The sequence below is a fragment of the Malurus melanocephalus genome, unplaced genomic scaffold (genome assembly GCF_030028575.1).
Source record: "Malurus melanocephalus ecotype Western Australia unplaced genomic scaffold, MMel_1.1 scaffold_71, whole genome shotgun sequence".
In the NCBI taxonomy this organism is placed as follows: domain Eukaryota; kingdom Metazoa; phylum Chordata; class Aves; order Passeriformes; family Maluridae; genus Malurus; species Malurus melanocephalus.
This window is the reverse complement of record NW_026623303.1, coordinates 1,861,457-1,889,295: the sequence shown is the minus strand read 5'-3', so window position 1 is coordinate 1,889,295 and position 27,839 is coordinate 1,861,457. Positions and strand designations below refer to the sequence as shown.

The following is a 27,839-nucleotide window of genomic DNA, read 5'->3' as shown; positions in this document are numbered from 1 at the left end:
AAGCTGCTTATTCCACATCTCTTTTCCCATCTAAGTTATCAATAAAAGGAGCTGGTAGTAAATAGGCCAGTCCAGGAGCATGGGGCAGCAAATTTACGGAAACTCAAAGCTTGTGAGYTTCCACTTATTCTTCTGCTGGTTTTACCTGCAGCTGGGTTTTGGGGTTGTTTTTTAGTTTTGGTTTTCTCCAATAAAACTCTTCACTGTAAAGACCTGTSTGGTTCCCATTCCAAAATGTTCTGTTTAACTCATGTGACCTCTTAAACGTATTTCCTAAACGGAAAGCCACTAGAATATTTACATAGTGAGGTAGTCTCTAAAGATTTATCTCCTTCTTCCTCCTGGATTTTAAAAGAAAATAAACTCCACTTGATTTAAGTTGATTTTTGCTTTAATATTTTTAATGAGGAGTTTATGACAGTGGGCTGTAAGCACAGGGACTAGAGTGCTCAGTTCTCAGTTTTGTCAGGGATATGTGTTAATTCAAGTAAACTCTAATGTTCCTCTTCTCTTCCTCCCAAATTCACTCTGCTTTCTATTGTGTAAAATAWGTCTAATGATGCATATGGCTTTAGATTGTAACAGGGTTTTTTAATACCAAAAATAATGCCTCTCACAGAATTACAAAGTATTTTTTCTTGGGTTATTTCACTTCCTTCTAATTCCTGCAGATCTTATAAACAAGATTTTAAATAAGATTTTGAAGCAGAATGTCTTGGTCTGTGTATAAACCCCCCCCAAAGTTTTGTTTGTACTTTCTTCTCTGTTCTCGCATCTGCCAAAATTCAAGTCATTTGCAAAAATCAGCAAATTGACATCAGTTGATTTATCCTTAGGGACATCAAATTATTACGTGGCTTAAATTCTAAAAATARATAACTAAGGAGGGTGGAGGAAAGAGAAGGAAAACAACAAAAATGTGTCACAAACTCTCCCTGAATTCTGGAGAATATACGATTAAARCATTAAAATGTCCAAACAATGAAACCGAGCAGAAAGTGTTTGAGCTTGGGCCTCTTAGCTGGCTCTGCCTTAAGGAGCATTAATGTTTTTATACAGCCTTTGCAAAGCTTAGAATTGACCTGTTTTTATATTATTTTTATTGGCTCCCTTGATGATAGACAAATAGGGCTAACTTGAGGCCAACATAACCAGCAGGAAATTTGGGTCATGGGCAGTTACATTTTTAAAACTTGTGTTTTAGGGCTGTTCAATCAGGGTAATTGATTGATTGTTAGGCAGTGCAGGGAGCCCCTAAATCATCGGAGGTGGCCAGATAATGACAATCTGCCAGTGGATTTTGTTTGAGGCAAATTTCCCTGCTCCCTGTGGAGCCATGCTCTGCACTAAGGTTGCGAGTCCCTTTTTTTTCATWCATGGTCCAGTCCAACTGGCCTGTTTGGACAAAATAGCCTCTGAAACTTGGCAGTTCCATTTGAAGTCCTCTGCGGTGCCATTTCCCAAGAGATAAGGAGAAAAACATTCCAGAGAAGTTCATACCCCAGAAAGACCCTACGTGCATTCTGAAGTTAATGGTTTATTACAGCTCTTTAATTTTTTTTCCTCTTTCATTTTTACTTTGAAGATAAGAGGTGGCAATTGTTACTTGAAGTYGTTGAGTTTTAGCCTGCCCTATAGTAAATCACCCTGAAAGTTTAGACAATTTTTTTTTATCATGTATGTTTGAAAGTTTGCCAAAGATGCTGTGCATGTGTACTTGCAGGAGCTACTATCCCCAAGCAGGAACTGTTCATCTATGCAACCATATACATCCTCAGTGCTCCATGCCCTCAGTGCATCCATGCATGCAAAATACAGCTTTTTCAAGAACTCATCTTCGCTGGCATAGCAGCATGTTATGGKATGTTTAGAGATGGAGTGAAGTAGAGTTTGTGTGTTGGGAGGGGAATAGATGATGTGCCAGTAGATGGTAGATGATGTTCAATAATACCTGGCATAGGTGTTGCCTCTCCATAAAAGTGAATTCAGATTAATATACACTGAAGTTTGTYGTCATTCCAGAATAACTCCACATGTGGGTTTATCTTGATTTCTTAGATTTTTAGGACTGATTAGGCATTTGTTCATTGCAGATGGCTTCTTTATGATAGATACATACCTCTGAATTCCTTGAAGCTTTGTCTTTTTCCATCTTAGGAYATGAATGGTCTGTTATTTATTTTACTGGCATCCAGATGAGAATTTAATTGTGTTACTTTTCAAGAAGAGAAGAGCTAATACTGAACTGAGGCAGGGCTGAGTTGAAATCTGGGAATTAACAGCCTTGTCTTGATGATGGCCCAGCTATCAGACCCATGTCAAACACCGTAGGTTTGCTTCCTGGGTGGAGCAGTGCCTGGACTTACTGTGCATGTGATTTAGCACTCCGTGCCCAAACACAGAGGGTGCCAATCCCTCCTGGTTTTTGAAATGTTTCCTCTTGRCTCCCACATGCTTTTGACCACTGCAGCTTTGTAATTTACTGTTTCAAGTCTGCAGTTGCACTTACTGTTAAGTTTAGTGGATAGGTCGAAAATTCTTTTCTAAGGCATGTATTCAAATGGAAACATAACATCTGACCACACTGAAGTCCCAGGAAAGATGGGTCTGTGGCAAAACTTGTATGTGAAGAGCTGGGTGGGGTACAAAAGTCCACAGAAATGTAGTTCCTTATAGCACAACCTGGAAAAAATTTTCTTGGAGCATAAGTAATTCATGCTTTCTTAATGATTGAGTTCTCTAGTGGATCAGTGTTGGTGTAAAAATGACAGTTTATGAGATGCTTGTTAGTGTTTTTGAGATTGACAAAGAACAACTAAACTAAAATACAACCACAGACCCTCTGAAGTCTTCTATGGAGTACCTCAGGAGATAAAGCTTTCAGTTTCTGTGTTCCTAAAGCTATTGYATAGTTCTGCTATTGTATAAACCTGTGTCTCTTCCTAGTATGTTTGATTTGKTTTTTATTTACTTATTGTGAATCAATTTAGAGGGTGTATTTTGGCTGTGATGYCTATTTACTGTGACTAGTCTGTGTGAGGTTACTCTAGTAACAACTAAGAATAAATGTTTGCAGACTTGACTCTTTGGATTACAGGAGATTTAATGTTTCAGTGTACACTGTGAACTGACCCACAGGTTTTCACAGGGTGAAACAGGACCAAGGGCAGGGAACCAATGTTGTAGGAGACCTCTTGGATTAATCTGACCAGGAAAGACTGTTCTTCTCTCCTCCAACACCCCACTCCCCACACAAGAGCAGCGTGTTCCTCCTGTGTGCCTTGCAGTGGCCCCACTTCTCACYTGATCCTTCTGAGCTCCCAGATAAGCCACAGCAGGAAATCAGCACGTAGAAGTTTCATCCGCAGGTGTTTGTGGGCAGAGAGGGTGTCAGTTTGACGGTTCTATTTGTCACTGTGCTGCTCTGAGTGGCAGAGACCTGCACAATGGATCTAAACCCCAGCCCTGGTGTTGCATGAGGTGGATGTCAGCAAGTTCAGCTGGGTTTTGAACCCCGTGCTGGAGTACCAAATCATACCCAAGGAGGAAGCCTAAAATTCAGAGGAAGTGTTTGACCTTGTACTTTGTATCATTTCTACCCATACCAAGGGATGGATGCTTTCATCCTCTCATCATACTGGTACTTGATCTAATCATCAAGCTTTTCAAATGCTAAGATGCTGCTATTATGAATCTCTAAGAAAAAAAACTGTAGACGACTAATAATTCACTGTCTTAGCAGCAAATAAATCACACCATGTTCTGACTRCTGAGAATGTGAATACTGGATGATGTGCAGGCAGGAGTATTTCTGATCCTAACTGACAAGCTCCATGGAGGCACTCTGACACAATCTTCCTTCTATTTTTCAGACCATTGRTGAGTCAGAAATGCCCAGTGTTTTGAACCAGTTACTGCCAATGATCAAGTCTTACAACAAAAGGACGAAAGATGAYTATACCTGTGAGGACTTCCTTGTCTTGCTGGTATACATATATTCTGTGGTTGGAGAAATCAAATGTGGAAAAGAGMTGGACGCAGCTGAAAAAGAGGTGAAAAAGGCCCTTGTCAAGGCAATTTGTGATGAACCAGAGCCATCTCCTTTGTTGCTGAAAATTASAGGTAAGATTCTGCTTGTGTGGTGAGAAATTGGATGTCTGGGAACGTGTGAACTAGGAGAAGTGTATAAAAATGGCTTGATTTGTCTGTGGTGCTGAGAGTAAATGAGTAAGCACAAGGATTTCCTGTAGATTTGTTCCATCTCCTGTGTTCATATATGCCAAATGCTGACAGGCTGTCCTTGAAGAGTGCTGAGTCTGATGAAAGCTCTACAAGTTGTTCTTTTTGTTAAACGTTGGCTAAGTTTGTGTGTTTTCATAAGGAAATCTTTTCCACAATTTCTTTCATTGATTGGTGTAAAGTTGACCCTGGGAAGTCAAAATTAATCCTGGAAACATGTTCAGTGAACCACAGTTGCTTTGTGAATACGAGGAGCTGGCTTGTATGGCATAAAAGAAGAAATGTGTCTAAAACCAACACTGAGCTTTTTGCTGAAACAACATGAACATTAGCCTTCAAAAAYAGCATGCTAAGCCTTTTTTTAGATKAGCACTCATAGAGCAGGAAAGCCCTRACCTCTTGTTGCTGGTGTCACATTTTAGAAAAAGTAATTGTTAAAAACTTAATTTGAAATGAATGAACTGTGGCTCAGGTGTGCCTAGCTGTGCTAGGCCTCAACTGTGGCCTGGCATGGCAGAAGGGATCTCACCTTCTGCTGTCAGTTTCCTCTGTATTTTCTAATGTTGAGCAGGTGATTGACCAGGTGGGGAGCATATGAATATAAATCAAGATGTTGAGAGGAATTTATAATTGACAGCCTTTGCCAAGAATGGGCCTAAGTGGGGAGTCTCAAGGGAAGTGGAATAATACTGCTGTTGGTTATTCTGGTACTATTCCCTGTGAACACTTCTAATTCAAAATACAGGTGTGGTCTTACCAGTCTGCTGTTGCTTTGAGTGTAAAATAGTGCAAAAGTTATAAAAGACTTAGGGTAAGAATGGGCTTGCTCAGTCATATTTGCACTGTGTGTTATTTTAATACTCCTGGCCACAGTGCCCACAGTGTTCCAGGCTTCTTGCAGGCTTTTGCTKTCCTGTTTTTCAATATGTACTGCACATGTTGTCCACTAAATGGTGCTTCCCTCACAATTTCAGTGGCATCTTGTAGTGGATGCAATGTAGTAATTTCTAAATGTCCATTTTCATATTTTCCCTTTCTCCTATAATCAAGGGTATTATAAATCACAGTTCTATCCGTGTCTCCTCATTGTGCTTAATGTAAATATGGGAAGATTTTAAGTCTCTAAAACTTCAGTCAAGTACCAAAGAGAAGCTGAGAAGAGACCCAGTACAGGTAGTTCTAGACCAATCTCATTGTTATTAGGTGATTATTAGGTTATTAGTGATGATACATAACACAAAGCCAGAGTCTTAGCATCCTTATATTTCAGTATCTGTTTTAGCAGGTGTGTTCAGTCTGCACAAGTAAGTGATGGCATTGCATACTTATTGGTTGCATAATTTTTTGGTTCATCAGCATTTTTTGGTTTTACATATTATTTAATTCTTTTTGAATTATTCATGTTAGAGGGCAAAGGAAAATCAACATCTATTGTCATGACCAGAAATAAGCATCACTTTGGCAGCAAAGTATAAAACAAAATTTCTAGGAATACTCCATAGATAGTTTTCAAGCCTTTATTTATCCAACCATTTGCTTTCTCAGTGCTAGTGGAATTTGCTGAATTTGCAATTTGCTGATTTTGCAGTACAGTTGAATTGGAAAGACTRTTAACACTTGACCACCCTTAGAACTACTCCTCAATTATTTTTATTTTGCCAGCCCTGTGTTCTATAGCCTGCTGTCCTCTGAACTTTAGRCAGCCTGCTTGCTACTTGAGAGGCAAAGCAAGTCCGAACTGTAGGAGCATCCGCAAGCTTTCCTTCAAAGACAGAGGACTCCCCTTGTAGCATGGCTGAAAGTCAGAGAGAGCAGTGCCGGTTTCTCCTTTTTGTACAGTCACAGATATAATGCTGAGACATGTGCTTCTAGCAGAAYATCTAAGAACTACAGACTGCCTATWCCTTTTAGCAGATGCAGGCTGGCATATTTTTAGGAAGTCAACACAGCTCTTCAAGTTAGCAACCGCCATGAGTCTGGACAGATCATGTTCCAGACCTACAGCATTCTGCCCTCATTTTACTTCTAAGTCAGAAACAAGAAAATCCTCTATGTTCTTAAAGGGCCACAAAAGTTAATTACACTAGAATAAATTTCAGTAATCCTTAGAATTATTCATTCATGATCAGAACTAAGTAACATGTTCAKGGTCTTTTATTTTCACCTCTCCATTAGGGTAATAGGAATGGGATGTATCAGAAGAGAAAACTGCCCGTTATTGGGTGCGTTTGAAAACTCCACCTGCTGGCTCATTCCTCAACCTCCTGGTTGAAGTTTCAAACCCTGCTGGCAATCCATGGTTGGACAGTTTGAGTTTTAGCAACAGATGGCAAAATTCATTGTTGCCTATAAAAAAAAAAGGCACACAGAAGTAATGATACGTAGGTTGCAAATKCAAGCACTTAAAAGTTGAGAAATGCCAATAAATAATTTTCCCATGTAACCATCATTTGACTCCTGTGTGCATTGTAGCACAGTCTTCAGTTTTATGATTATGCAGTGTATTTTCTATGACCTGTAGCTGCATTCACTGTAGAGACAGAACACCACAGAGAACTAGAACAATATAGCTTCAGTTATTCTTCACATGAGGAAGCAGTACTAATAAAGTAAGTGAGACTCATGATATTCAGCAAGCAACTTTCTCTGGCTCTCAGTTTGCAGCTGATGAAGTGGAGTGGTGCTCTCAGCTTTGTGACTCATTTTGGAACTTGAAGCAGAAGATCATTAAATTACATTTTGAGGTATTAGTGATTGCATGTCTTTGAACAGAGGGGACTTTGTGCTCTGCTTCCTGATACACCTAGTGCCTGATGTTTTTAGCTTGGACCCAACACTGTACTAAGGCTCTGTGGTTGATGTAAATTGAAATTAAAAGCCGTATCTTAGCTGTGGCTCTGAACTGCTGCCTCAGCCTTTTGCTTTCTTCTTTTCTGCAAAACATGGAAGTTGTACAGTCCTGACAAGTACATTTTTCTTGGTTTTATTTGTTGTTCCCATAGAGTCACTTGAGAAATACAATGAGAAACCTYTTAAAAACTTTAGAAGACTTGTCTTTTGAGATCAAATTATCAGTCAAATAATCAGGTTTATATGAGTTATCTTTTATTCCTGTTTTACTTGTTAAATGCATACTTGATGATGTTTTTCTGTGGCTATAGGAAATCTCCAGTTATGTGACTACCTCACAGAGCTGGTGCAAATCTCCCTCCAAAGAGGCAGCCATAGGTTCACAGGAGATATTTGTGCTATTTGGTATTACCTGGTAAAGCTGGACTAGTATTTGCAGCAGTGGAAAGAAAAAAAATCRTCAGAGACAGGGTCTGTCTGTCCCATTGGCCTTAGGTTTCCCTAAGGCACTCTAGGTTACAGCCCTCTGCAGAATATGGTAAAGATGCAGCACTTTCATAAGCTTACATTGCATAAAAAGCACAAGCCCTTCCAATTTCCTGGCTATTGAGTGTGGGATACTCAACCTTACTGTTGTCTGAACATATGTTTTCCCAAATATTTGCACAATAACATTCTGCATTAATGTAACGCCTTGTTTCATTGAAGCACTGAAAAATATCCTGAGACTACTAAGTAAAATTGAAATGCAGTGCATAAATTACCCATTGAGTTTTAAGAAATATGGTACTAATTATTGCATGCATAATAATATAAAAGTACRTTAGCAGTGTCTTGTTTGATGGAACTGTTAAATAATAAGTGTAGTGCTAGACTATCTTAATGCTTTGGGTAATAAAACTGAATGTAACAGTTCCAAGATTTCTCTTGGGTGTAATTTACCTCAAACATATGTTCTACATTACTGATTCCAGCAGAATGCTACAAATTGGAGGGGASAAAGAATAGAACAGAGCATAATGGAAAATGATGCTTTTCCCAGAATATTGGGTTTGGGAGCTTTAAGGGTGGGGCTTTTTGGCAGCTGTTTGAAAAAAAAAAAAACAAACTTTGCAAAATAGCATATTTATTTTATTATCTTATCTGTTCATCTAGTTTTCTAAATGTCTGTGTAGAGCTGTGTGCAACTGCAAACGTCTGCAAAAGTAATGCTAATAGAGCCACAAAGCAATAAAAAAATCTATTTTTTCAGCTGCACAGTTCTCTCTTTTTCATCTGTGGGTCTCTGTGGGAGCTTTGCAGAGTAGATCTGCCTTTCATGGTGTGCTSTGAGGACCAGCAGCCCAGCCCCAATACAGGCAGCTGACTGTTGCCCACATGCAGTAACTTTCACCTGGCAGGGCTGTATGAGTTGCATCCTCTTGAGCACAGGTGTGAYGAGAACTCTTTTATGCCAGGAACTGCTGGAATTTTTAATCACAGAATGAATTTCTGGACCTTTTTCTTGCTTTTTCTAAATTCTGTGTCTTGTATAAGACAGGGGGAAAAGCAAACTGAGAAATCTTTAAGTAAAGACCGAAGTGGAAATGCAGAGTTCCTTCAATGTCTAGAGCCTTCCATGAGGGAAGTACAAGCATCTGAAGTCTGTATTGTAGCCTTTTTGACCTGTGTATAAATCTAGGGACTGGGAATAATAAGATTCTTTATCTTCTATTTGTCTGGAGATGCACTGGAATCTTTGGTTGTGGGGGGAGAGGTTGGATGYTATTTCTTCCTCTTTTCTCATAGATTGGGGTTAAATTTGAAAGAACAGAGTAGAGGTGATGGGTGATTGGAAGATTCCCTGTCTGTGGCAGAGGGGTTGGAACTAGAGGGTCCCTTCCAAACCAAACCTTTCTGTGATTCTGTGACGTGTAGGCATTGCCATATTGGATTAGACACACTTCAACTGATTCTGCTTGTCCTCAGAACATGATTTTTGGGGAAAATGTTGTATATTATTGAAGGTACATGCTAATGCCAGTGTGGCTTAAGTATCATTAATCCTAAAATCAGTCCTGATTTTGCAATAAATGTTTACATTCCTGGACAGAGAGAGCCAGTTCTCGGTAAACCAGTGTTGTGATTTAACCCCTGCCAGCCCCATGCAGCCTCCACTCACTCACTCCTCCYCCATGGGATGGGAAGAGAATCAGAAAAGTGAGAAAACTTGTGGGTTGACATAAAGACAGTTTATTGGTAAAGCAAAAGCTGCGTGCACAAACAAAGCAAACCAAGGAATCAATTCACTTCCCATGGGCAGGCAGGTGTTCAGCCATCCCCAGAAAAGCAGGATCCATCACATGTAACAATGACCTGGAAATAAGAATGCCATCCTTCCAAATGTCTCCGCCCTCCCTTCCTTCTTCCCCCAACTCCATGTGCTGAGCATGAYTCCATGTGATTTGAAATATTCCTTAGGTCAGTTGGGGTCAGCTGTCCTGGCTGTGTCCACTCCCAGCTCTTTGTGCACCCCAAGACTCCGTCTGGGGTGAGGTGAGGMGCAGAAAAGGCCTTGAACTCTCTGTAAGCAATGATCATCAGCAACTAAAATATGCATCTGTAATCAACCTTATTTTCAGCTCAAATCCAAACAAGACTCATACCAAATACTATGATGAAAATTAACTGTACCTCAGCCCAAACCAGCACAATAAGCAAAACGGTTCTTGTTAAAAGTTCATAAGGGTTACCAGGGTGGGAGGATACCTTAATACATCAAATAGCTAAACATTTTGAAGGTCCAAACAGGCTTCTCTAAGAAATATTGATTAGCTTCTCCTAGTCCCTGCCGCTAAGGGTCATCTTCATCCCTAATGTTAGTGGGACAGCTTTTCACTCTGGTTTGAAATGGGTAGAAGACCTCTTGCCACCAGGTTATGCTGTTTATTTGCAAGACTGTGGGCTGCATTATTTGGGTAATCTCTGTYGTGTTGCCTGCATGTTATAACTGCAGCTCCATAGTGAAGGCAAATGCCAGTAATGTCACAGAGTATGATCTGTGTAGAGCTATCCATGTATAWCTGTGATCTAGAGAGGAGCTGCAAATGCTGCAGTGCTGTGGCTGTGCAAACTTCAGTGCTGCTGCCTCACTGTGTATGCATTTCAAAGAAAAGCTTTCTCATAGGATGGCTTTAATCAAATGATAGAAAATAAATTCATCYTAATTATGGCAATGTTTCTTTTTCCTATGCTCCCTGTGTCTTCCCCAGGAGCAAGGAGAAGGTTATTGTCCTGCACAGCCCGMTCAGGCTGACATGCAGATGAGATGCAGTTGGAATGAATTTCCCATTTTGGGTTGGGCAACAAAATGTAGTCTCTGGTGTTAGAGCTAAACAGTTTCATCATGCCACCATGCAGGTGTTATTACTGCAGCCAGAGAAAATCCAGAACACTTTCTTTCCAATTCTGAAATGAAAGTTGGATGTTCAGGAGGCTTTTTTTCCCAGTTGCCCTAGCTGATCTGACACCTAAATCCCCCTCTCTGACTGTGTGTAAGGTGACCTCCTGGTATCTCTGTTTCTCAATGTGTTTTGGACATGATCCAGTGAAAGCATTTGTGATGTGGCAGTCCCAGATGATGGTGGATCTGCTGTTCACCCTGCTGGGAACACTGGCAAGACAGGAAGGAGCAAAGCCACTGTCAGGCCATSTGAGGGGCTGGGTAGGGAGTGCCTGCAAGTTACAATCCTGAGATGCTGCCACTGCTGCAACACTTCAGTCCTTTGCTTCATGGTAACAGTCATGGAGCAAAAAAATGCCACTTCACATGTCCCAAGATATTTTTCTGATTTACTGAACACTCAGGACTTATGAGGATTTTTGTGATCTCTGCAAAAACAAGCAGAAGTTGGGTATGCACTGAAGCAATGACTTGCTCTGCTTTAGCCACTGACTCTGCAGATGCACGTATCCTACATTTTGTCAGTTGTCCTTAAGATCCTTAAGCTCTCCAAGATCACAGTATCTTTCTGCTATTGACCTTTCTAAAGGCTTTTTCCTATATCTGTTCAAAACCTGTGGATAGCAAGTGGAAGATGAGTGAACCAAATCAATTGACTGCAGGCTTTGTGTCACTGCTTGAGTGGATTCCTGGCCTATTTCTCAGCTGGAAAACATGAAGGGGTTTCTAGTGAATTGTTTGGAAGACAAATTGCAGTACTTTTCTGGATTAATTTGTATCTAAATTTGCATAGGCATATTTTTTATAGATTTAAAAAATATGAGGCATAACTTAAATATCACTATCAGAAAGCTGTGGTCCTAAACATGAGAAAATCAGGTTGGTTTCTACACATGCAGGTATTTTTTTTTTGGATTTCATGGTGTACATTAAAATCTATGGTAGAACACAATCCTAATGGAAGGCCAACTGCATTGGGGATTTTTTTTAACCTTTCATATGTTGTCTGTTTATTTTGTCTTCAACACCTGCTCTCAGTTGGTTCCAAACTGGATAGTAATTTTCATTGAAGTGTTTATAACATGAAGTCTWTTTTTCTTTTTTTTAACATGAGACATATGCCTGCAGCTCTGCAGGCAACTGTCTTGCTGCCAACTTAGCAGACAGCCAATTGCAACAGGAAACTGATACGCTGCAATTTTCATTAATGATTTATKTTCTTTTTCAGCATGCCATTTCAATAGCATTTAGAAGGTGCTTCTAACATCAAATATATCTTTGCTTTAAGCATAAAATGAAAACAGAAGCTTGTTTAGAATTAGGCAACCTTTTAAAAGGTACTTTTAGATGTATGTGGCATGGATAAATAWTTTTTTTCTTCTTTTCATACAAGTCACTTCTTTGACAAACCTTCAAGTTTTGACATCATGTTGTAAAATTATGAGTAAATTCTTGCTGTTTTGCTGAGCACACCCAGCCTTGGAAACCAAAAATGGTGAAGTATTAAGTAACTGTCAAAACGAAATGAAAGATATATTAGTCATCACCCATATAACAGAAAACTAGTGAGATTGTTTTAGGGGCRTTATTCTTTTGTATACAGACACAAATATTAAGGTATTTGCTGTAGGTTGCAAAGTTTTGCTTGGTTCATTTGAGTGCTTTCTTGTAAGAATTTCAAGTATTCTATTCTACTTCTTGTCTGTTGATATCTGTTTTAAATAGTATGATGTGTCCTGCATCTGGTGGCACAAGGACAGACAGCATTGCCTCTGCAGTGGCAAGCAAGAATAACTAGATATTTCTAGTTACTTTATTCAGATCAGTGGTGGTGRTAATTCTCTTGTCCTTACTATGAGATTTTATCAGAGGTGAATTCTGTTGTTTGAATTTTAGCTGGGCCTCCTATGTCAGGCTAACAATCTCCACATATTTTAATGATAATGCACTATGTTGAAATCAAGTCAAGCCCATACATAAAATGGAGTTACACAGTTCTGTGTTACTGCAGTCTTAAACCAAAGAAATCTTTTGAATAATTGACAATAACCAAACAATCTTTTCTCTTGCAACACCGTTGCTATGTTGGTCATCTTACTATCTCAACTGCAGAACCATTCAAAAGAATTTCTAGAATTTAATAAAAAGCTCAAAAAATCTATGGCTTAAACAGATATCACTTGCCTGTGCAGTTCACTCTGTCAATGTGCCCAGATTTTCTCCTCTTCATCTCAAGCTTTTGGMCAATTATGGATTTTGGCTCTGGACATCTGTTCAGCTGCTCATTTTAGTCAAGAAAATTTGCTTTCTTAAAAACTTTCATAAATACATATACACAATATTTCAAGGGTTAGGTTCTGCTTCTGTATAAATTGGTGTGAAAACGTGTACTTCTCCTGGTGTTTGCAACAGTCCTGAGATCAAATTTCAAGGCTGGATCAAAATATTTTGATGTTGTCGATGGATCAATTCTGACTTAAGGGGATAAGCAGAATTAAATATTTGCATTGATCTGTCAGCCTTGCCTAATGCAACTTTTTATTCCACATAAAAATTAAATACCTTCTTTAGAACTGCTGTTAGTACTACTACCATTTTTGTTTTCAATAACATCAAAATATTGTTCTGTGCTACAGAAATTCAAGTGCTTTCTCAYAAATCTCTTAATGTGTACTCAAGCTCTAGAAAGAAAGAACTAAGAAGCAGATCTTTCATGATCTTGAATTTTGTATCAACATGGAGAAGGCACTTGCATAGTCCTTTCTTGCTATTTGTTCTTGTTTAGTTTTAAATTTTATAGTTGAGTTAATGTCACCTCTGGTGGTTAAAGTTCAGGTCAAATTACATTTTGCTGTGACCTTTCTGCTCTCTTTTGCAGAACTTGGACTATGGTCTGTCAAGACAGGAAAGCTCACAATTCATAGCCTAAGGATTTTTTCCCTCTCTTCTTTCTCAGATATCATTTTGYCAGCCGAGGAAAGTAATTGGATTGAGGGAGCTTTGTTAATTGAGAGTTTTATGTAAATAACAGAATGATATTTGTGTTGTACACTATTTTAAAAAGCCAAATGCATCACTGAGTTTAATAGTTTGATATCGKGTGTCTTATTCTCTCCTAATTTCCCACTTTATTCATTAAAATAAACATTATTGTGGAAGTAGTTGCCTGATGAGAGGTGACAACACAAGTCATAACCAATTAGACAAATTTATCTAGGGACAAACAACACAAATATGGATTTGATTTGCATGGATTTGTGTTAAAGTGGGGAATGTGCAGATATAATATATGAATGTTTCTGGTTGATTCAAATCCCCTTCAGGCTTTTGTTTCTGGTGCTGTTCGTGCCTATTTGTTTTACAGATCTGTGTACATCATGTGTATTGATGTAGCCACCAAGACCTTATAAAAAAAAAAAAAAAAAGGAGAAAGATGTTGAATTTGAGTTACAAAACAGTCTTGGGAGAATGCTTATAGCCACAGAGCTGTGGGGCTGGTGGTTCACCAACCTGTTCTTCCTAGGTGGCATCTTCTTTCCCAGGTTGTCACTGAATATCACCATGTCTGTACCCAGAAGGCTCCCCAGATATTCCAGGATCCCAGAGGGAATTCTGACTTTCTTCTCTTAAAATTTTGAGCAATTAGAGAATATATAGAAATGGCAGAATCAGTCTTGTGTTATCTTAAAGCAGCTATCTTGTGGTATCTTTATTAGACTGGAGGGTGCAAAAGAGAAAAACCTGACAAAAATTGGAAAAAGCTGTGCCTTCATTTGCCTTGCCTAACAGCAAACTGGGAGTCAGAGAAAGAGAAATTAATTTTTCAGTTTCTTCATCTTTTGCAACTTTTTGTCATCTTCTCCATACTTGGCTCACATTCCTGCAAATCCTGTGCACTGAGAAGAAATGGCAGAAGTAGTAGAGGCTAATTGATTGCTTCTGTATCTTAATGGTGTTCATGCTGAGGAAATGTAATTCTGGCATTTGCTAACTTTTGYGCACTTGCCTTCACAAACTTGCTGTTGTTCCTTTGATGCTTTCAACACAAGTTCTGAAGCCAACAAAATACTTAAAAGCTGAAACAACATTTTGACTATAGAGAATGACACTTATTTTACTGGCAAATTCAAATAATTGTGCTGCATATCATAGCTACCTACTGCCTGCACTGGTGAAGTGATCAGTACCATARCAGGTTGTCTTCCTTGTCTTCCAAGTGGGCCAATTGCTTACCAGCAGGTAAATATACCACCTAGGTTTTGCAGGTATTTGACAGCAACAGAGTACTGAGGTTTACAAAGGATTCATTCAATTTGAGGTTTTTTTCCTATATTATTTTAGCTCTTCCTATATTATTTTGTCTCTTCATGCCACAATTCTTCTTGTGCAYTATCCATCTCACTGTTCCTCCCTGTCCATCTGTTTTTACATCTGCCCCCATTTCCAGCCAGCTGCCTTAGTTCTTCCCTGTGTCTTTCCGTCCCCCACATGTACCAGCCCTTAGCTCCTTGCTACACTTGTTTTTTGTTTACCTTCTCCTAAAGTCTGTGTTTGATCTYCCCAGACTCCCACTTGCAGGCTGTCTGGTACCTTTGCTGCATTCATKTAGGTGAAGTGTCTTCTTGTTCTTTTTTATTCCTAATTTCAGGTCAAGTATTTATTGTGCGGAGACTTCAGTGGTCAGTTGCTGTATCCCCAGGTGAAAATGCCATGTTTTTACTATTCCACTCATTGACCTCTGCCAGAATAAGCTACTTAGRACAGTTCCATCCACAACTGGTTATGAAATTAATTTTTAAATAGGAAAAAAATTAAATAAAGACATGCTTATTTTTTTATAGCTCTCTAAAACTGCCTGTGTTAACTCCCTCCTCCATTAGGCCCCCAAAACACTTACTTGTATTGATCAGGGATGAAAGTGAAGAATGTTGGGTTTGTTCCTGTCACCTTTCTTCAAGGCAGCTTTAAAATAGGAACTTTGTCTGTCTGTCTGTCTGTCTGTCTGTCTTTTTAAGGCATACAAAAAAAGCTTTTTGAGGGCATGACTCATCTTGTTTACTTAGGTGTATGGAATCAGTTTTAGGAAGTACCTGTCCCTCCATTTCTGAGGAAGAGCTGTGGGAAGCATCCTTTACCAAGTTGGTTGTATACCTACAGACCAGCCATCCCTGGCTTATGGTTTGTCTGCCAGGAACCACAACAGATGGTGACAGWGCCCAGTCTGTTCCTGGGAGCTTTCATCAGTGGAGGTCAGGTTGCAAAGTTTCRTTGTTGCTTTATTTCTGTTCATAATTATTAATTTGTGCCTTTCTCCTTACATTCTGTAAAACCCTTCTTCTTCAGAAATAGTCTTATGATGGAAGTTCATCATATATTGGAAATGCATTTCCTTTGACCAACACTGCCCTTGTTCAAAGGTCTGGATATTTTACTTGGAGTCCATGGCCCCTAAGTTACGTTTATGAGTTCCTTCTCAGTTCTTTGGCTTAGACAGTAAATATGCATTTGGCTGGCATGTGTTTCATTCTGAAATGTAATCAAAGAAGGACATGTATGCATGGTGATATATATTCATTTACAAGTTTTATGAGACATTCTTTGTTACTTTTGCTTCTATTTTTCACAGCAATTTACCATCTTCTCCCTCTGCCAGTGTTTCTGGCAGATGGACAGGAACTGGAATTACATCATGCCTTTGATTTTATAGTGACTGGTGGTTTCTGCATTTTTCAAAGCACATGTCCCTTCCATAATTTACTTTCTGGGTTTAAGTTGCCATCTTGAGTGTTGCCTGTACAAGTAATTTCTTCCAGTCTCTTAGTAGTGGTTGATGGACTGTTTTGATTTGTTTTTYCTTGTAGCAGCTGTGATTGTTGGATTTAATATCTATTTGATTCTAGTATATTTGCTTGTATCTCTTTCCTGGTTTTCTGGAGATAAACTGGGATGAGTCATAAAGCACTTATTCCCAGAGATAGCTTCAGCAATTGAAGAGAAATCATGAATACTTCAGGCAAAAGTACTAGATATAATGTATAGATGGTATGAAGGTCACTGATTTTTGTCGTCCCCCCCCCCAAGTAGATGAAATTCTCTTCAAACAGACTGCAGAAATACCAATTAGTGTGCTTCATTCTGAAATGTAATCAAATTTGCTTGTATCTCTTTCCTGGTTTTCTGGAGATAAACTGGGATGAGTCATAAAGCACTTATTCCCAGAGATAGCTTCAGCAATTGAAGAGAAATCATGAATACTTCAGGCAAAAGTACTAGATATAATGTATAGATGGTATGAAGGTCACTGATTTTTGTCCCCCCCCCCCCCAAGTAGATGAAATTCTCTTCAAACAGACTGCAGAAATACCAATTAGTGTGCTTCATTCTGAAATGTAATCAAATTTAAAATGTAAAAAATCCCTTTTGGCTACAGTATAATCAGGCTTCTAATTATGGAAGGCATATGTTCCCCTCCGTCTTTTTTCCCTCCACCCATGTAGATAATTGTCCTTCTTGAATGATTTCTTCTTTGCAGAAATCTTTGTGATGTTCTACTCCAGGTTTGCTCAAAGCAATGCCCTTATCTGGTGCATTAGGTTTGTGTTGTTGGATTCCCGCAAGATAATATTCAATATAGTTCCACTGATTGCTTGCTGTTTTCTCTGTCATCTGTGTTTTGGAGTATCTCAAAGCTTGTCAGTCTTCCGCTGGGGATTACATCATTTTGGGGTCTCAAGCGTTCTGAAACAAAAGCATACTTCAGTGCTAAAATATGTACGTGCAGACAGCTGGCAGTCTTTCAAGGCTCCAAAGCTGACACAGAGTTAATCTCAAAGAAATGCCTGCCTGCTCCCCCCGCCCCCCCCCTTTTTAACTTCCTTTTCTTAATGTAGGGATTTCTTTATGGAAAGGAATCAGTGGCATAAAAATATATTTATTTGTTATTTTCACAGCAATTGCACGATTTRTTCTGGTGGTAATTTTGGTTTCTGCCTGGTCTTTCAACTGTTTTGACAATGGTCAATTAAAATAATTGTTTCTTTAATGGTAAGCCTGATCTTTTCTTGAAACATGGAAGTCTCTCACTTATTAGTTTGCCTTTTTTTAGGGGCAGACTTTTGAGGAGAAAGTTGCTTGCACCTTCTAAGCTACCTTGTCCTGCATTGACTTCTCACAMCCAATTGTTATCATAGGCTGTACACACCATAAACACCATTTATGTTATAAAGTCTTCATAAGGGTTAAATGAAGGACAACTGATTGCACTAGGATGAATTTCATTGCAGTATCCACTGTATAAAATGGCTTCAGAGCTGTTGTAAGAAGGTGCTGAAAAAAAAAACCAGGACAAAATTGGTACAAGAATTTGCCATATAAGAATTTACCTTGTGTGTCTAGATTTTCATTCTATTCCTACTACTTTGTTGGGTTTAAAAGATACATGCTGCATTTAAGTTGTTCTGAGGAAAATCTGTCTGCCAGATAAGCAACTCCCAGCTTTTTTTTTTTGGCAGTCTGATTCCTGACTGGTGGGTCCTGTTTTTGTAACAGCKTCTGCTGTCAGGCTAACTCATAGGGAAGCCCTGCCTTGAGAGCTGCTCCATTTAGAGGCACTGCCTGAATCTCTCTCCCTCAGAGTTACTGTCAGGATGCAGCCAAAATAAAAACATATGCAGAACATTCCCAGCTTTAACGGAGTATCTCTTTTATTTTCCTAAACTACCATTTAATTATTTTTGTCTTATCTCCCTAATGTTAAAAATTTACCTTTTCATTTTAAAGAGGATTTAGGCATAGAGTTTAAGTGACTGATATGAACTAAAAAACAAACAAAAAAATATAAATGAGCTAATAATGCTARTTGATTTTAGTTGGCATATAGCACCAAGAAATAAGTTACTATTGTTAGGGATGTAGGTATTAATCTGTTTCTATATTTGATTCATCAGAAAATTTGTGTGAGTTTCTGCTTAATTTTTTGATAGATTTTTATTTAATTTGAAAAGATTTCATAGTGAAAGAGTTCCAGAAGTGGGGAAATTGTGCTTTTGTTTCATATAAGATGCAGGCATCTCTGGTGTGACAGTTTAGTTTCTCTTTATGTAGAAAAGCATTTAAATAAGTGGAAAACAAATAAGAAAAAGTTCTGGGAGATTTTTTAAAGACTGAAACTTTCCAAAGGCATCCCTTAACAAGATTTTCTATCTCCTTTTAASTTATCCCAGATTAATGAACTCTATACTCCTTTTAATTTTAATGGAATTAAATTTTAATKACTCTTGTTTTTTCTTGTCTGCAACAACTTTCCTATATAAAGTGATTAGATGGCCTTCACATTCTTTCCATGGCACAGCATTTCCAGAAGAGCACTTTGTAAGCAATTGAGTAGAATTGTGCAAGCTCTTGATGCTGTTTAAATCTACAGCAAATCTGATTTCCCATTGGTTTTGCATGCAAGTCATGCAGTCAAGTGTCTATGCTATGCAGGTTGTGCAAATTAAAAGTTTATTGAAGAGCCTGTAGAGTTTCTAATGGCAGCTGTCCATAAGATCCTTAACACTGAGCTGAAAATTTATCTTTTGATTTGAATGGTTCTCACTCCTAAAAACATTAGAAAGTCTCAAGAGCATTGCTATTTTTAACTAAATAGGGCTTATATCTTTGAGTTTACTTAGGCATCAGCCCAAAGATCATTGAAGTCAATGTGAATTCTTCACTTACATCAGCATGCTCTAGGTCATGCCCTTAATAAACTGTTGTGTTCGCTCGCCAAACCAGAGGAGATTACAGCATAAAAACTGGTGCGGTACAAACCAACGATAGCCTGAAGTRCTAATTCTATCTCCAGTCAAGCCAGTGGAAGATAAACACCCCACTARAAAAGTTTGTTGCATGAAAGTTACCTTTCACCTAACTGTGGTGAAAACATCTTGGCATTTGCACCCTGTGCCCCCACCAGTGTGAGTGATGAGAAATTGGGGTGGGTGACAAAACGCTGTGTAATGCTTTGGAGCATCAGTGTTTAATCATTAAGCAAATGCTGGCTCCTCTATGAAGTAAAAAAAAAACAGTTTGATCTTTGTTTTGAAATTCTTTTGATCGTGATAGAACAATTATATGGATATTGCAGATTTTGGAGAGCTGCGATGAAGATGGTAGTAACAATTARGAAGCCCTAAATCGGCAACCATGCAAACATACTTGGAATAGAAAGTTCAGTAACWAAAAGTTTAGAAATCAGGTAAATTCAGGTAAATTGTACTGTATTGTACTGTCTCACAATAAGGAGAAAAAAATATATGATAGTATGTGTCATTATTTGTGTTCAGAGGAAAACATGAAATGAAAAAAACAAAAGGCTATATTTAACCCTTTCATGTTASTACATTACAATTGAGTAATCCTGTGTGTTTAAAAATAGCTTTATAAATAAAAGAAAGGGAAGGTAAATAATCAAATATTAAAAATACTCCAGACAACCAATGAATTCAGAATAAGAARAAGTGTGATAGAAAAAAAGAACCAACCTGATTTTGAAGCTTAATCTTAAGCCAAGCATCTTCATCATTCTCTCTGAAAAGGGTTAGAGAAGCAGAATATAGTCTGCATTAAATGAGGTTAATTTCTGTTCAGACCCTTACTAAATAATGACACAAGAGGAATATTCATAGAAGGGGGAAAACATTATTGGATAGAAAATTGTGGTGTGAACTGAGAGTTGACAAAAATGATAACATGGGAAGTTGTTCACTCGTGGGTCTGAAAAGGCAAACCCTTTTACTTGCTTTTGTTTAGCAGATGTATAACCTTACTGGAAACATTAATGATAGGGCACCTTTTTTTCTGCATGGTGCTGAATTCTATCTTTGCAGCAAGAAAAGGCACAAGCTTCTGAATTGTGATAATAGTATTAAAACCATTTAATTTTATTTAGTGTAGTATTTTTAATAGTTTGGGGGGTTTTTTAGGTATGAAAAGGAAACTGAAATAAATTTATATCATTATGCTAGAATGTTGTCTGCTTTTCAGTTTTGTTCTATGCTAAATTATTCCCTTGACAAACATGTTAGAAAGTATTTATACATCACATTGTATGAGTAATCAAGCTCTGTGTCTGTGTCTGGGTTAGTAAAAATAGAGCTACTGTTGAAGGGTGGAAATAACCATGGCTTATACCTGTGGTCAGTACTCCTACCTCTTTGGCTGCATTTTTTCCAACATGTATGTAAGGTAGGTAAGATAAGGGAGGAAACCACTGCTAAGGGGCTGTTTGGGCAAAGCCTTTCATACTTTATACAGTTCAGTAGCAGAGGTGCCTTGGTATTATTAGGGGTTAATTGTTCATATTAATGTAATTTTTGATGGTGGCAGATCGTCCACAAAGGTTTGTTACTGGCCCGGGAGTGAGGACTGATTAGATTGGTGCTCCTCACCCCTGAGAATCAAATCCATGTGTTTTCTTCAAGTTACTTTTGGTCCAGCTGATGGAGTAGTTTCTTTGAACACAATTCACCAGGTACTTTGAAAATAATTTCACTGAAGGCACTTGAGTACAATTTTCAGTCACCATGGCAAAGTGCTCACTTGCTGTCTGAGCTCTGGTAGAAATTGCCTTTCTGATATATTGCAGATGGACCCAGAGGGGATCTCAGCTCAGGTTTCTGGACACTTATCACAAAGCTGCAAGGCCTTTGTGAGGGCACCACACATCACTGAGGGCATCTGAAGTTCAGATTTATCTAAAAGAAGCAGCTGAACCCTCGAGTCCSGGTTTTCCCTCACCTTGTGTTGGTTGGATGGAGAGCAGGGCATGTGCTGGTTATTAAAGTGGAGAGGTGCACACCATGAATACTGTTTTTGTTCCTAAACTCTGTTTATCAAAGAGGAAGGTACTTATTAGCACAGAAGTGTGAAGGGAATGTTGCTGGTCTTCAGGTCATTGTTATCTGGATTTTTGCCTGGGAATAGATGACGAGAAGAAAATGTTCCTCCAAACACAGCCTTATCCACTAGCTTGTTTCATAATTTCCTTCACACAATCAATTTGCATTCTTTGCAAGCAGTGTCTTGCTTCTGTTTTCTCTCTCCCAGGAGGAAATGGAAGTAAATGGTTTATTTGCTTGTGTGGTTTTGTCATCTTCTGCACTTCGTAAGAAACAGTAGATCTTTTCTATAGTCTTGAATGCAAGTATTTACATGGTTTAGAATGGAAGAGGCAGATTTTTTTTTTCACTATACCTGAAATTTTGCATGAAGCTTTATAGCATGTATTCTTACTTACGTACAAGTTGTGTTTTGTTCAGATAAGGCTGCTCAGTTTACCCAGGCAAATGCTACGCCATGAGCAAGTGCTATTGTTTGTAAAGGTCAGCCTAGAAAAACCAAAAGGTCACCGTGAAATAACCATAATGTCTTATTAATTATTATAAATATTAMCATAATAAAGCAAAATGCTTGCTCAGTTTTCTTAAATACCTGCAAAGAAGGGATTTTCTTATGCAGGACAATTCAAAAGAAAGGAGATTGGTTTTGGCCGKTAGTCTAAGGACAGCTAATGAAAAACCGCAACTGTTCTTGATCACTGTAAAGCAGAGACTTATAGTAGTTCACAGCATTTTTTACAGGCTGTTGTTGGTTTTAACTTGGATTAATTCTCTGATCCTGGTTCACAGTGCAGCTCGTCTATCAGCTTGTACCAGCATGGCTGAAGGGGTCAGTTTGCAGTGCCAGAGGGTGCTGGGAGGGTTGAGGACTCCTGCCTGCTGGGCAGCCTAGACAAACATTTGTTTTATGAACTCTTCCACAGGATTAGCACTTAATCAGCCAAATTCATTAATTACATAGCTTTCACCACGGCATCCTCCTGCTCTTTCTGTTCAGTCTTTACCCTGGTTGTTGAACTGTTGGTGAAATAAAATAGCAGGCATTCCTCTTGGAGATAGGAGAAATGGTCAGTCCTTCTGGTACCCTTCAGCACATAGCTGGTGCTACCATGATCCTGCAGCTTTTATCTCCTCATAAGAGCAGAAATGTATCCTATCAGTTATCTTGTTGGATGGGTGCTAAACCTCACTTCCCTTTTTCCTCCCTATCCTCACAGCATTTTTCCCTAAGGGCATTGGTTATATCTTTATACTCTCCTTTATTCATTTTAATCTAATCTACCTCCCTTACATCATTCTCCTCTCTTCCTGACGGGAAGTTGTGCCGAGGGGAGCTCCCCTGGCCCCCTGAGAGTTGTCTCAGGGAGATATCTGGTGCTGCTAAAGGTTCTGTTTTATGCTTTGTGGAACACAGATGGTYGAGACACAAACTGCATTTTGCCTTTCAACAGCACAGGCTGTTTAGCCTGGAAAAGAGGAGCCTTTGGAGAGGTTCAATAGCAGCTTTCTAGTGCTTAAAGAGGATCTACAAGAAAGCTGGTGAGAGACCTTTTAGAAGGGCATGTAGTGATTTGATGAGAGGGAATGGGTTTACACTGGAAGAGGATAGGTTTAGATTAGACAGTAGGAAAAAATTCCAAGGAACAGGTTGCCCTGAAAAGTTGTGGATGCCCCATCTTGGAAGTGCTCAAGACCAGGTTGGATGGGACTCTTGAGTAACCTGGTCTAGTGAAAGATGTCCCTGCYCATGGCAAGGGGGTAGAACTAGAGGATCTTTAAGGTCCCTTCCAGCCCAAACCATTCTATGATTCTATAAAGTACTGCATTTTTAACACATATCTCCAATAAATACAGCAAGAARAGTGCCAGTTAGTAATGGTCCCTTGAGACAGGTATTCCAGTTGTCTTGGAATTTTACAGTGCCTCAGTATGGCGTGTTTAAATCCTCCTCAGGAACATAACTTCTAGGATATGGGGTTGCTATTAAGTAATATCACGGTGCTGACAACGTGCTTGCTAAACTCCTTGCAGTATTTTTTCATTTTTTATTCTTTCTAAGTAGCTGTTTGTTATGCTGCTCCATAAGGGACTAATGCTTCAACACAATAGTTAGACTTACTTTGTTCCCCAGAAAATTATGTCTTACCTAACCACATTTATTTAAGAGACTACAAACCTTAGCCTCTGTTTGCATTTTTTTTGGATAGATTATTTTTTCCACATAAATTGTATCAATCTCTTCTCCGATGAAATGTGAAATTGAATTTTAAAACTGCAGACAGTTTTTATTTTTCATCAGTTATACAAAGCTTCTTTAAATATGCWGAAGGCTTTTAAAAACTGAGTTCAAAGGCATTCTGATAAATTTAAATGCAAGTTTTTCTAGTTAATAATAGGACTGACAGATCATACTGTCCTAAAAGCTTCACTTGACTAGACCTCATCCGTTGCTATCTGTTTTTATCTGTAAATTGGAAATTGGTTCGCTGTATCTAACAACGAAGGATTTTCTCAGCTTTGAGTGAACTAGCCTTTGAATTGAGCTACATGAATAAAGTGACTTAGATAAAATGTTCTCCCTGCACCTGCAGAAGAAGCTGCAGCTGCCGAAAGATGAATACTTCAAAAAATGTGGATCCCTAGGATTCAGCCAGTGATTTCTGCCAGTTTAGTACTTTGATGTTCTTTGAAAATTCACCAAATGCATAGTAATAGGGGTTATTATGTAAGTGTAGCCCTTTAAAAAAATAGCATGATCTCAATTTGAAATCTTAAAAAGCAAAAAAATTCAACTTCAATTAAACTGTTTATCAAAGCAGTTTTAAATACTTGTTTTTTATTCAATCTTCTGTCTCTGAAATTAGCACAGGCTTTCCATATGATCATGTCAGTGCAGGTGATGGAAGTTAACTGCCAGCAGAGACGGGTATTTATTTAAAATGAGACAAAAGATAAGCCAAGGAGGGAAGCATCATTTCTCTAAGTCACTAGGAGTGGAGGGTTTTCATKTAATGTTACTGGAAGAATTTCAGGAAGCAGCTGAGTTACATTCCCATATAATTTACTAAAAACAATTACTTCAAGAAAGGAATAGGTGTGGCTGAAAGCAAACGTAATTTGGGAAAGCGGGTGTAGTTATGAACTTTACTTTCCTATTGGCACAGAGAGAGAAGTACTGAAGAAAGAAGTATAAAGGCAGGAGAAGGAGATGGCTGTTGAGACCTGTAAGCACAGGCAGGAAACCTCTGGAATACAGGGAAGGGCAGTCCCCAGGGCCAAGGTTGCCGGAGTTAGCAATSACCCATGCAGGAATCCATCCCAGTTTTTAATGGCGCTGCAGAGGAATTCCTGTTCCTCCTGACGGAAGGACTGTAGCCATCAGAAACCTGGATCATCAGCAATGGGCTGATGGGCCTCCCTCACATCGTGTTGGGACGAGGAAGGAGCTATTCAGTGCATGGTTGTCATCACTTTATCCTGCTTGAAAATGTAAAATAACTGTGATAGTCTTACACAGTTAGAAAACAGGTTACAGAAATTCACTGTGCTCAAATTCAGGAAAGAGTATATAACACTCTCTCTTTGACCAGTGCACAGAAAAAATGACATCTGATTTTTTTTTTTTTGCAAGTAGGAGATTAGCTGTTTTAAGCCTAGACAGTGGATGTCAGATTAATTAATTAATTAATAGTGGGTTTTGAGGGTTTTATTTTGCATAAGTTAAAATTGACCCTTACAAATAAAATCATCCTTCTCTTTATTATGTTCAGTTCTATAAGTTAATAAAAAAGGTAAAAAAATGAATCAATGGGAAGTGAATAGCCAGAAGAGCATACAAGGGACCAGGGTTATCTGGGAAAGTTTGAAAAAGAGGGGAGAAAAAACAAAAAAAGGTCTAAACTTTGAATTTTCATATTAAGAATTTTGTTAACAGTTCTTATTTGGCTGTAATATGGGGATGCTAAAATTAAAATAATAGACAGTTTAAATGCTGTCAATGGAGGTACTTCCAATACAGCTTTTGTATTCATTTTCTACTGTGAGCCCAGGAGATGCACTCAGTTGCATGGTGCACATATGCACCRTCATGTGCTTCCATGAACATAGGTGCCCTGGGAAGTCTGGCAGTGGCTGGAAGAGATGAGAGAAGAGAGGATCTKGTTAGTGCTAAATTCCTTTCTTGTGCTCTTGCCTGAGTAAAGTTTGCAGGATGCAGTCACATTGCAAGGAACACATGCTGATATTTCAGACTGTCAGGTGTTATGGTTTTAAAGTTAGCACCATTTCATCAGAAAAAAAGCCCTCAAATGCCAGAATTATATATATATATATATATATATATATATTCTAAAAAAAAGTTAATTGAAATGTATTCTATTAGCAGTAATGATGTGGTAGAAATAAAAATAAAAAGGCCATATTTCACAGTTGAACACTTCAAAGGATACTCCTCTCCCAGTAATCCTCTGATCTGCTTCATATCACAGGTCACCTAAACAGTATTTACAAAACTTCTGACTGGAGCACTCATTCAGGATTTAAGGTGTCGCAACTTCTTTTGGCATGAAAAGTTCAAGTGCACCATTATTTCTCTAAGRATTTTACATCAGAGTTGTGTTTATGTCTCCTCAAGACCAATGTAAAACTTGCCTGGCAAAGGGGGAAAACTTTTYTCCTGGCCGCTATGTGATGAGGTTAAGCAGTGTCTGGTAGTTGGGTGCTACTTTCAGTGTGCTGGAAAAGGTGAGGAACAGAGTAGAGGCAAAAGACTTGRTGTGTCAAACTGAGAAACCAGGTTCCAGTTACTAGTGAATGTAAATATCTGTATCTTCTCCACAGTGCTTTGCCTTGGAAGAGTAAAATGCAATAACTAGTAATTGCTGCTGTAATTTTTTGAGTGTGGCCTGGATTTGAATGTAAAGTCTCTCTTTTGGCACCAAACTCATTTTGAGAGKCTCGTGTTTACCATGTGGCACTTGGGCAGCAATGGATTCTGCTGTCTCTGGAAGGTATTCTCTTTAATTCTAGGTGGCCTTTCCAAATCCTACAAGGGATGGGAATTTTTACAATTTTACAAGTTTGGGAATTTTGTACTGATCAGATAGTTGCTGGTTGCCTCAATTGCATGGGTCCTATCTTCTACTCTTTCCACAGACTGAGCTTACTTTTAGCCTGTCTTATTCCTCCAAGCAAATGATGTCTGAATGAGGCTGATTACTGCAAGTTCCCACACAGTTKCTTGCAAACCCTTGCAGTAGAAAAGCTGCTAGGTGAAGCCCCGATGTTAGGCATGTTGGCAGGTRTTTGAAGAGATGTWTTGCATACTTTTTTTTTTCCTTTTTGTTTTACAAGAAGAGTATATACAAAATATTTCTGATACACCAAGATGAAAGGGCCAAATTCCCAGGGCCATAGCTGAAATAAAACTGAATATTTACTCTTGCCAAAGTAGGGATGCCTGGTTGCTTTGTCCATGAATGATTGGAAGGAAGAAGGATATTTTTTTCAAATCTGTTTAATTGAGATGCCTCTTCAGTTCTCCCAATCCTTCATTTCAATAGGTTTTCAGAGGCTTTCAAAACAGAACTACACAGGGCTCTATTTCAAGTGTGCTGTAAAGACCTGATAATATAGCCTCTGTGGCTGGGGCACAGAATCTTCCTTATATAGCTTTTCTGAACAGGATGCGCTTGTTCTGCAACAGATCTTGCATTGTTTATGCCTGATAACCATTCTCAAGTCAGTATAAATGACACTTCCAGATAACTTTCTTCCTCCCTGATWACAATCTGGTAGTTTATACCACTTTCCAGAAGTGTATATTTCTGTTTAGTTTTTTAGGGTGCATTTGGTATGGCCAAAGCAGTAATTCTTTCAGTATCTGCCAGCTAGATCAGTTTTGAGAAGAGTCTCTTCAAAGCAATGTCTGTTTAGAACTGACTTATTTATGTGCCGTTTCTGTTCTACAACAAAGCACTCAAAGAAATGGAGCATCAGTCCCTGGTGCCTGAGAAAAAGGCCTGAGAAAGGTCTCAGAAAACAGGTATGATTTAGAAAGTCATTTGCAAGGACTCTGTGTCCTGAACAGCTCTGTACTTGTGCACATTTCAGATCTTGTTTTCAAGGCTCTGTTTTTTGAACAACGTGCTGTAGGATGTGGAGGCGACAGTGGGTCACGCTGAGAGGGAAAGAGTTGGGATCCGGGGAGGTAACTAGCAAAGCTCCTCAGTGGTGGTGCGCTCAGAGCAGTTTCAGGATCCCATAAATGGCTTGAGYGTATTAGGGGTGCACTCAGGTAGGTTGCTGGTGACAAAGTTGCCAGTACAAGGGAAATGAGCTGTCATGAAGAAAGGAACTGGACAATGTCAAAGAACTAGAAATTGGGCAGAATTTCATAGGTTGAGATAAATGTTGAAGCTACTAATGAG

General features: G+C 38.7%; 1 protein-coding gene across 1 annotated transcript in view; it reads left to right on the top strand.

Moving 5' to 3' along the window:
• The window catches only part of SCFD2 (sec1 family domain containing 2), a 190,339-nt gene that overhangs the window by 77,353 nt on the left and 85,147 nt on the right, over nucleotides 1–27,839 (top strand). The window contains exon 5 of the mRNA XM_057366796.1: nucleotides 3,873–4,122. Within this exon, the coding sequence (XP_057222779.1) occupies nucleotides 3,873–4,122 (250 nt within the window). The remainder of the gene's footprint in view (nucleotides 1–3,872; nucleotides 4,123–27,839) is intronic.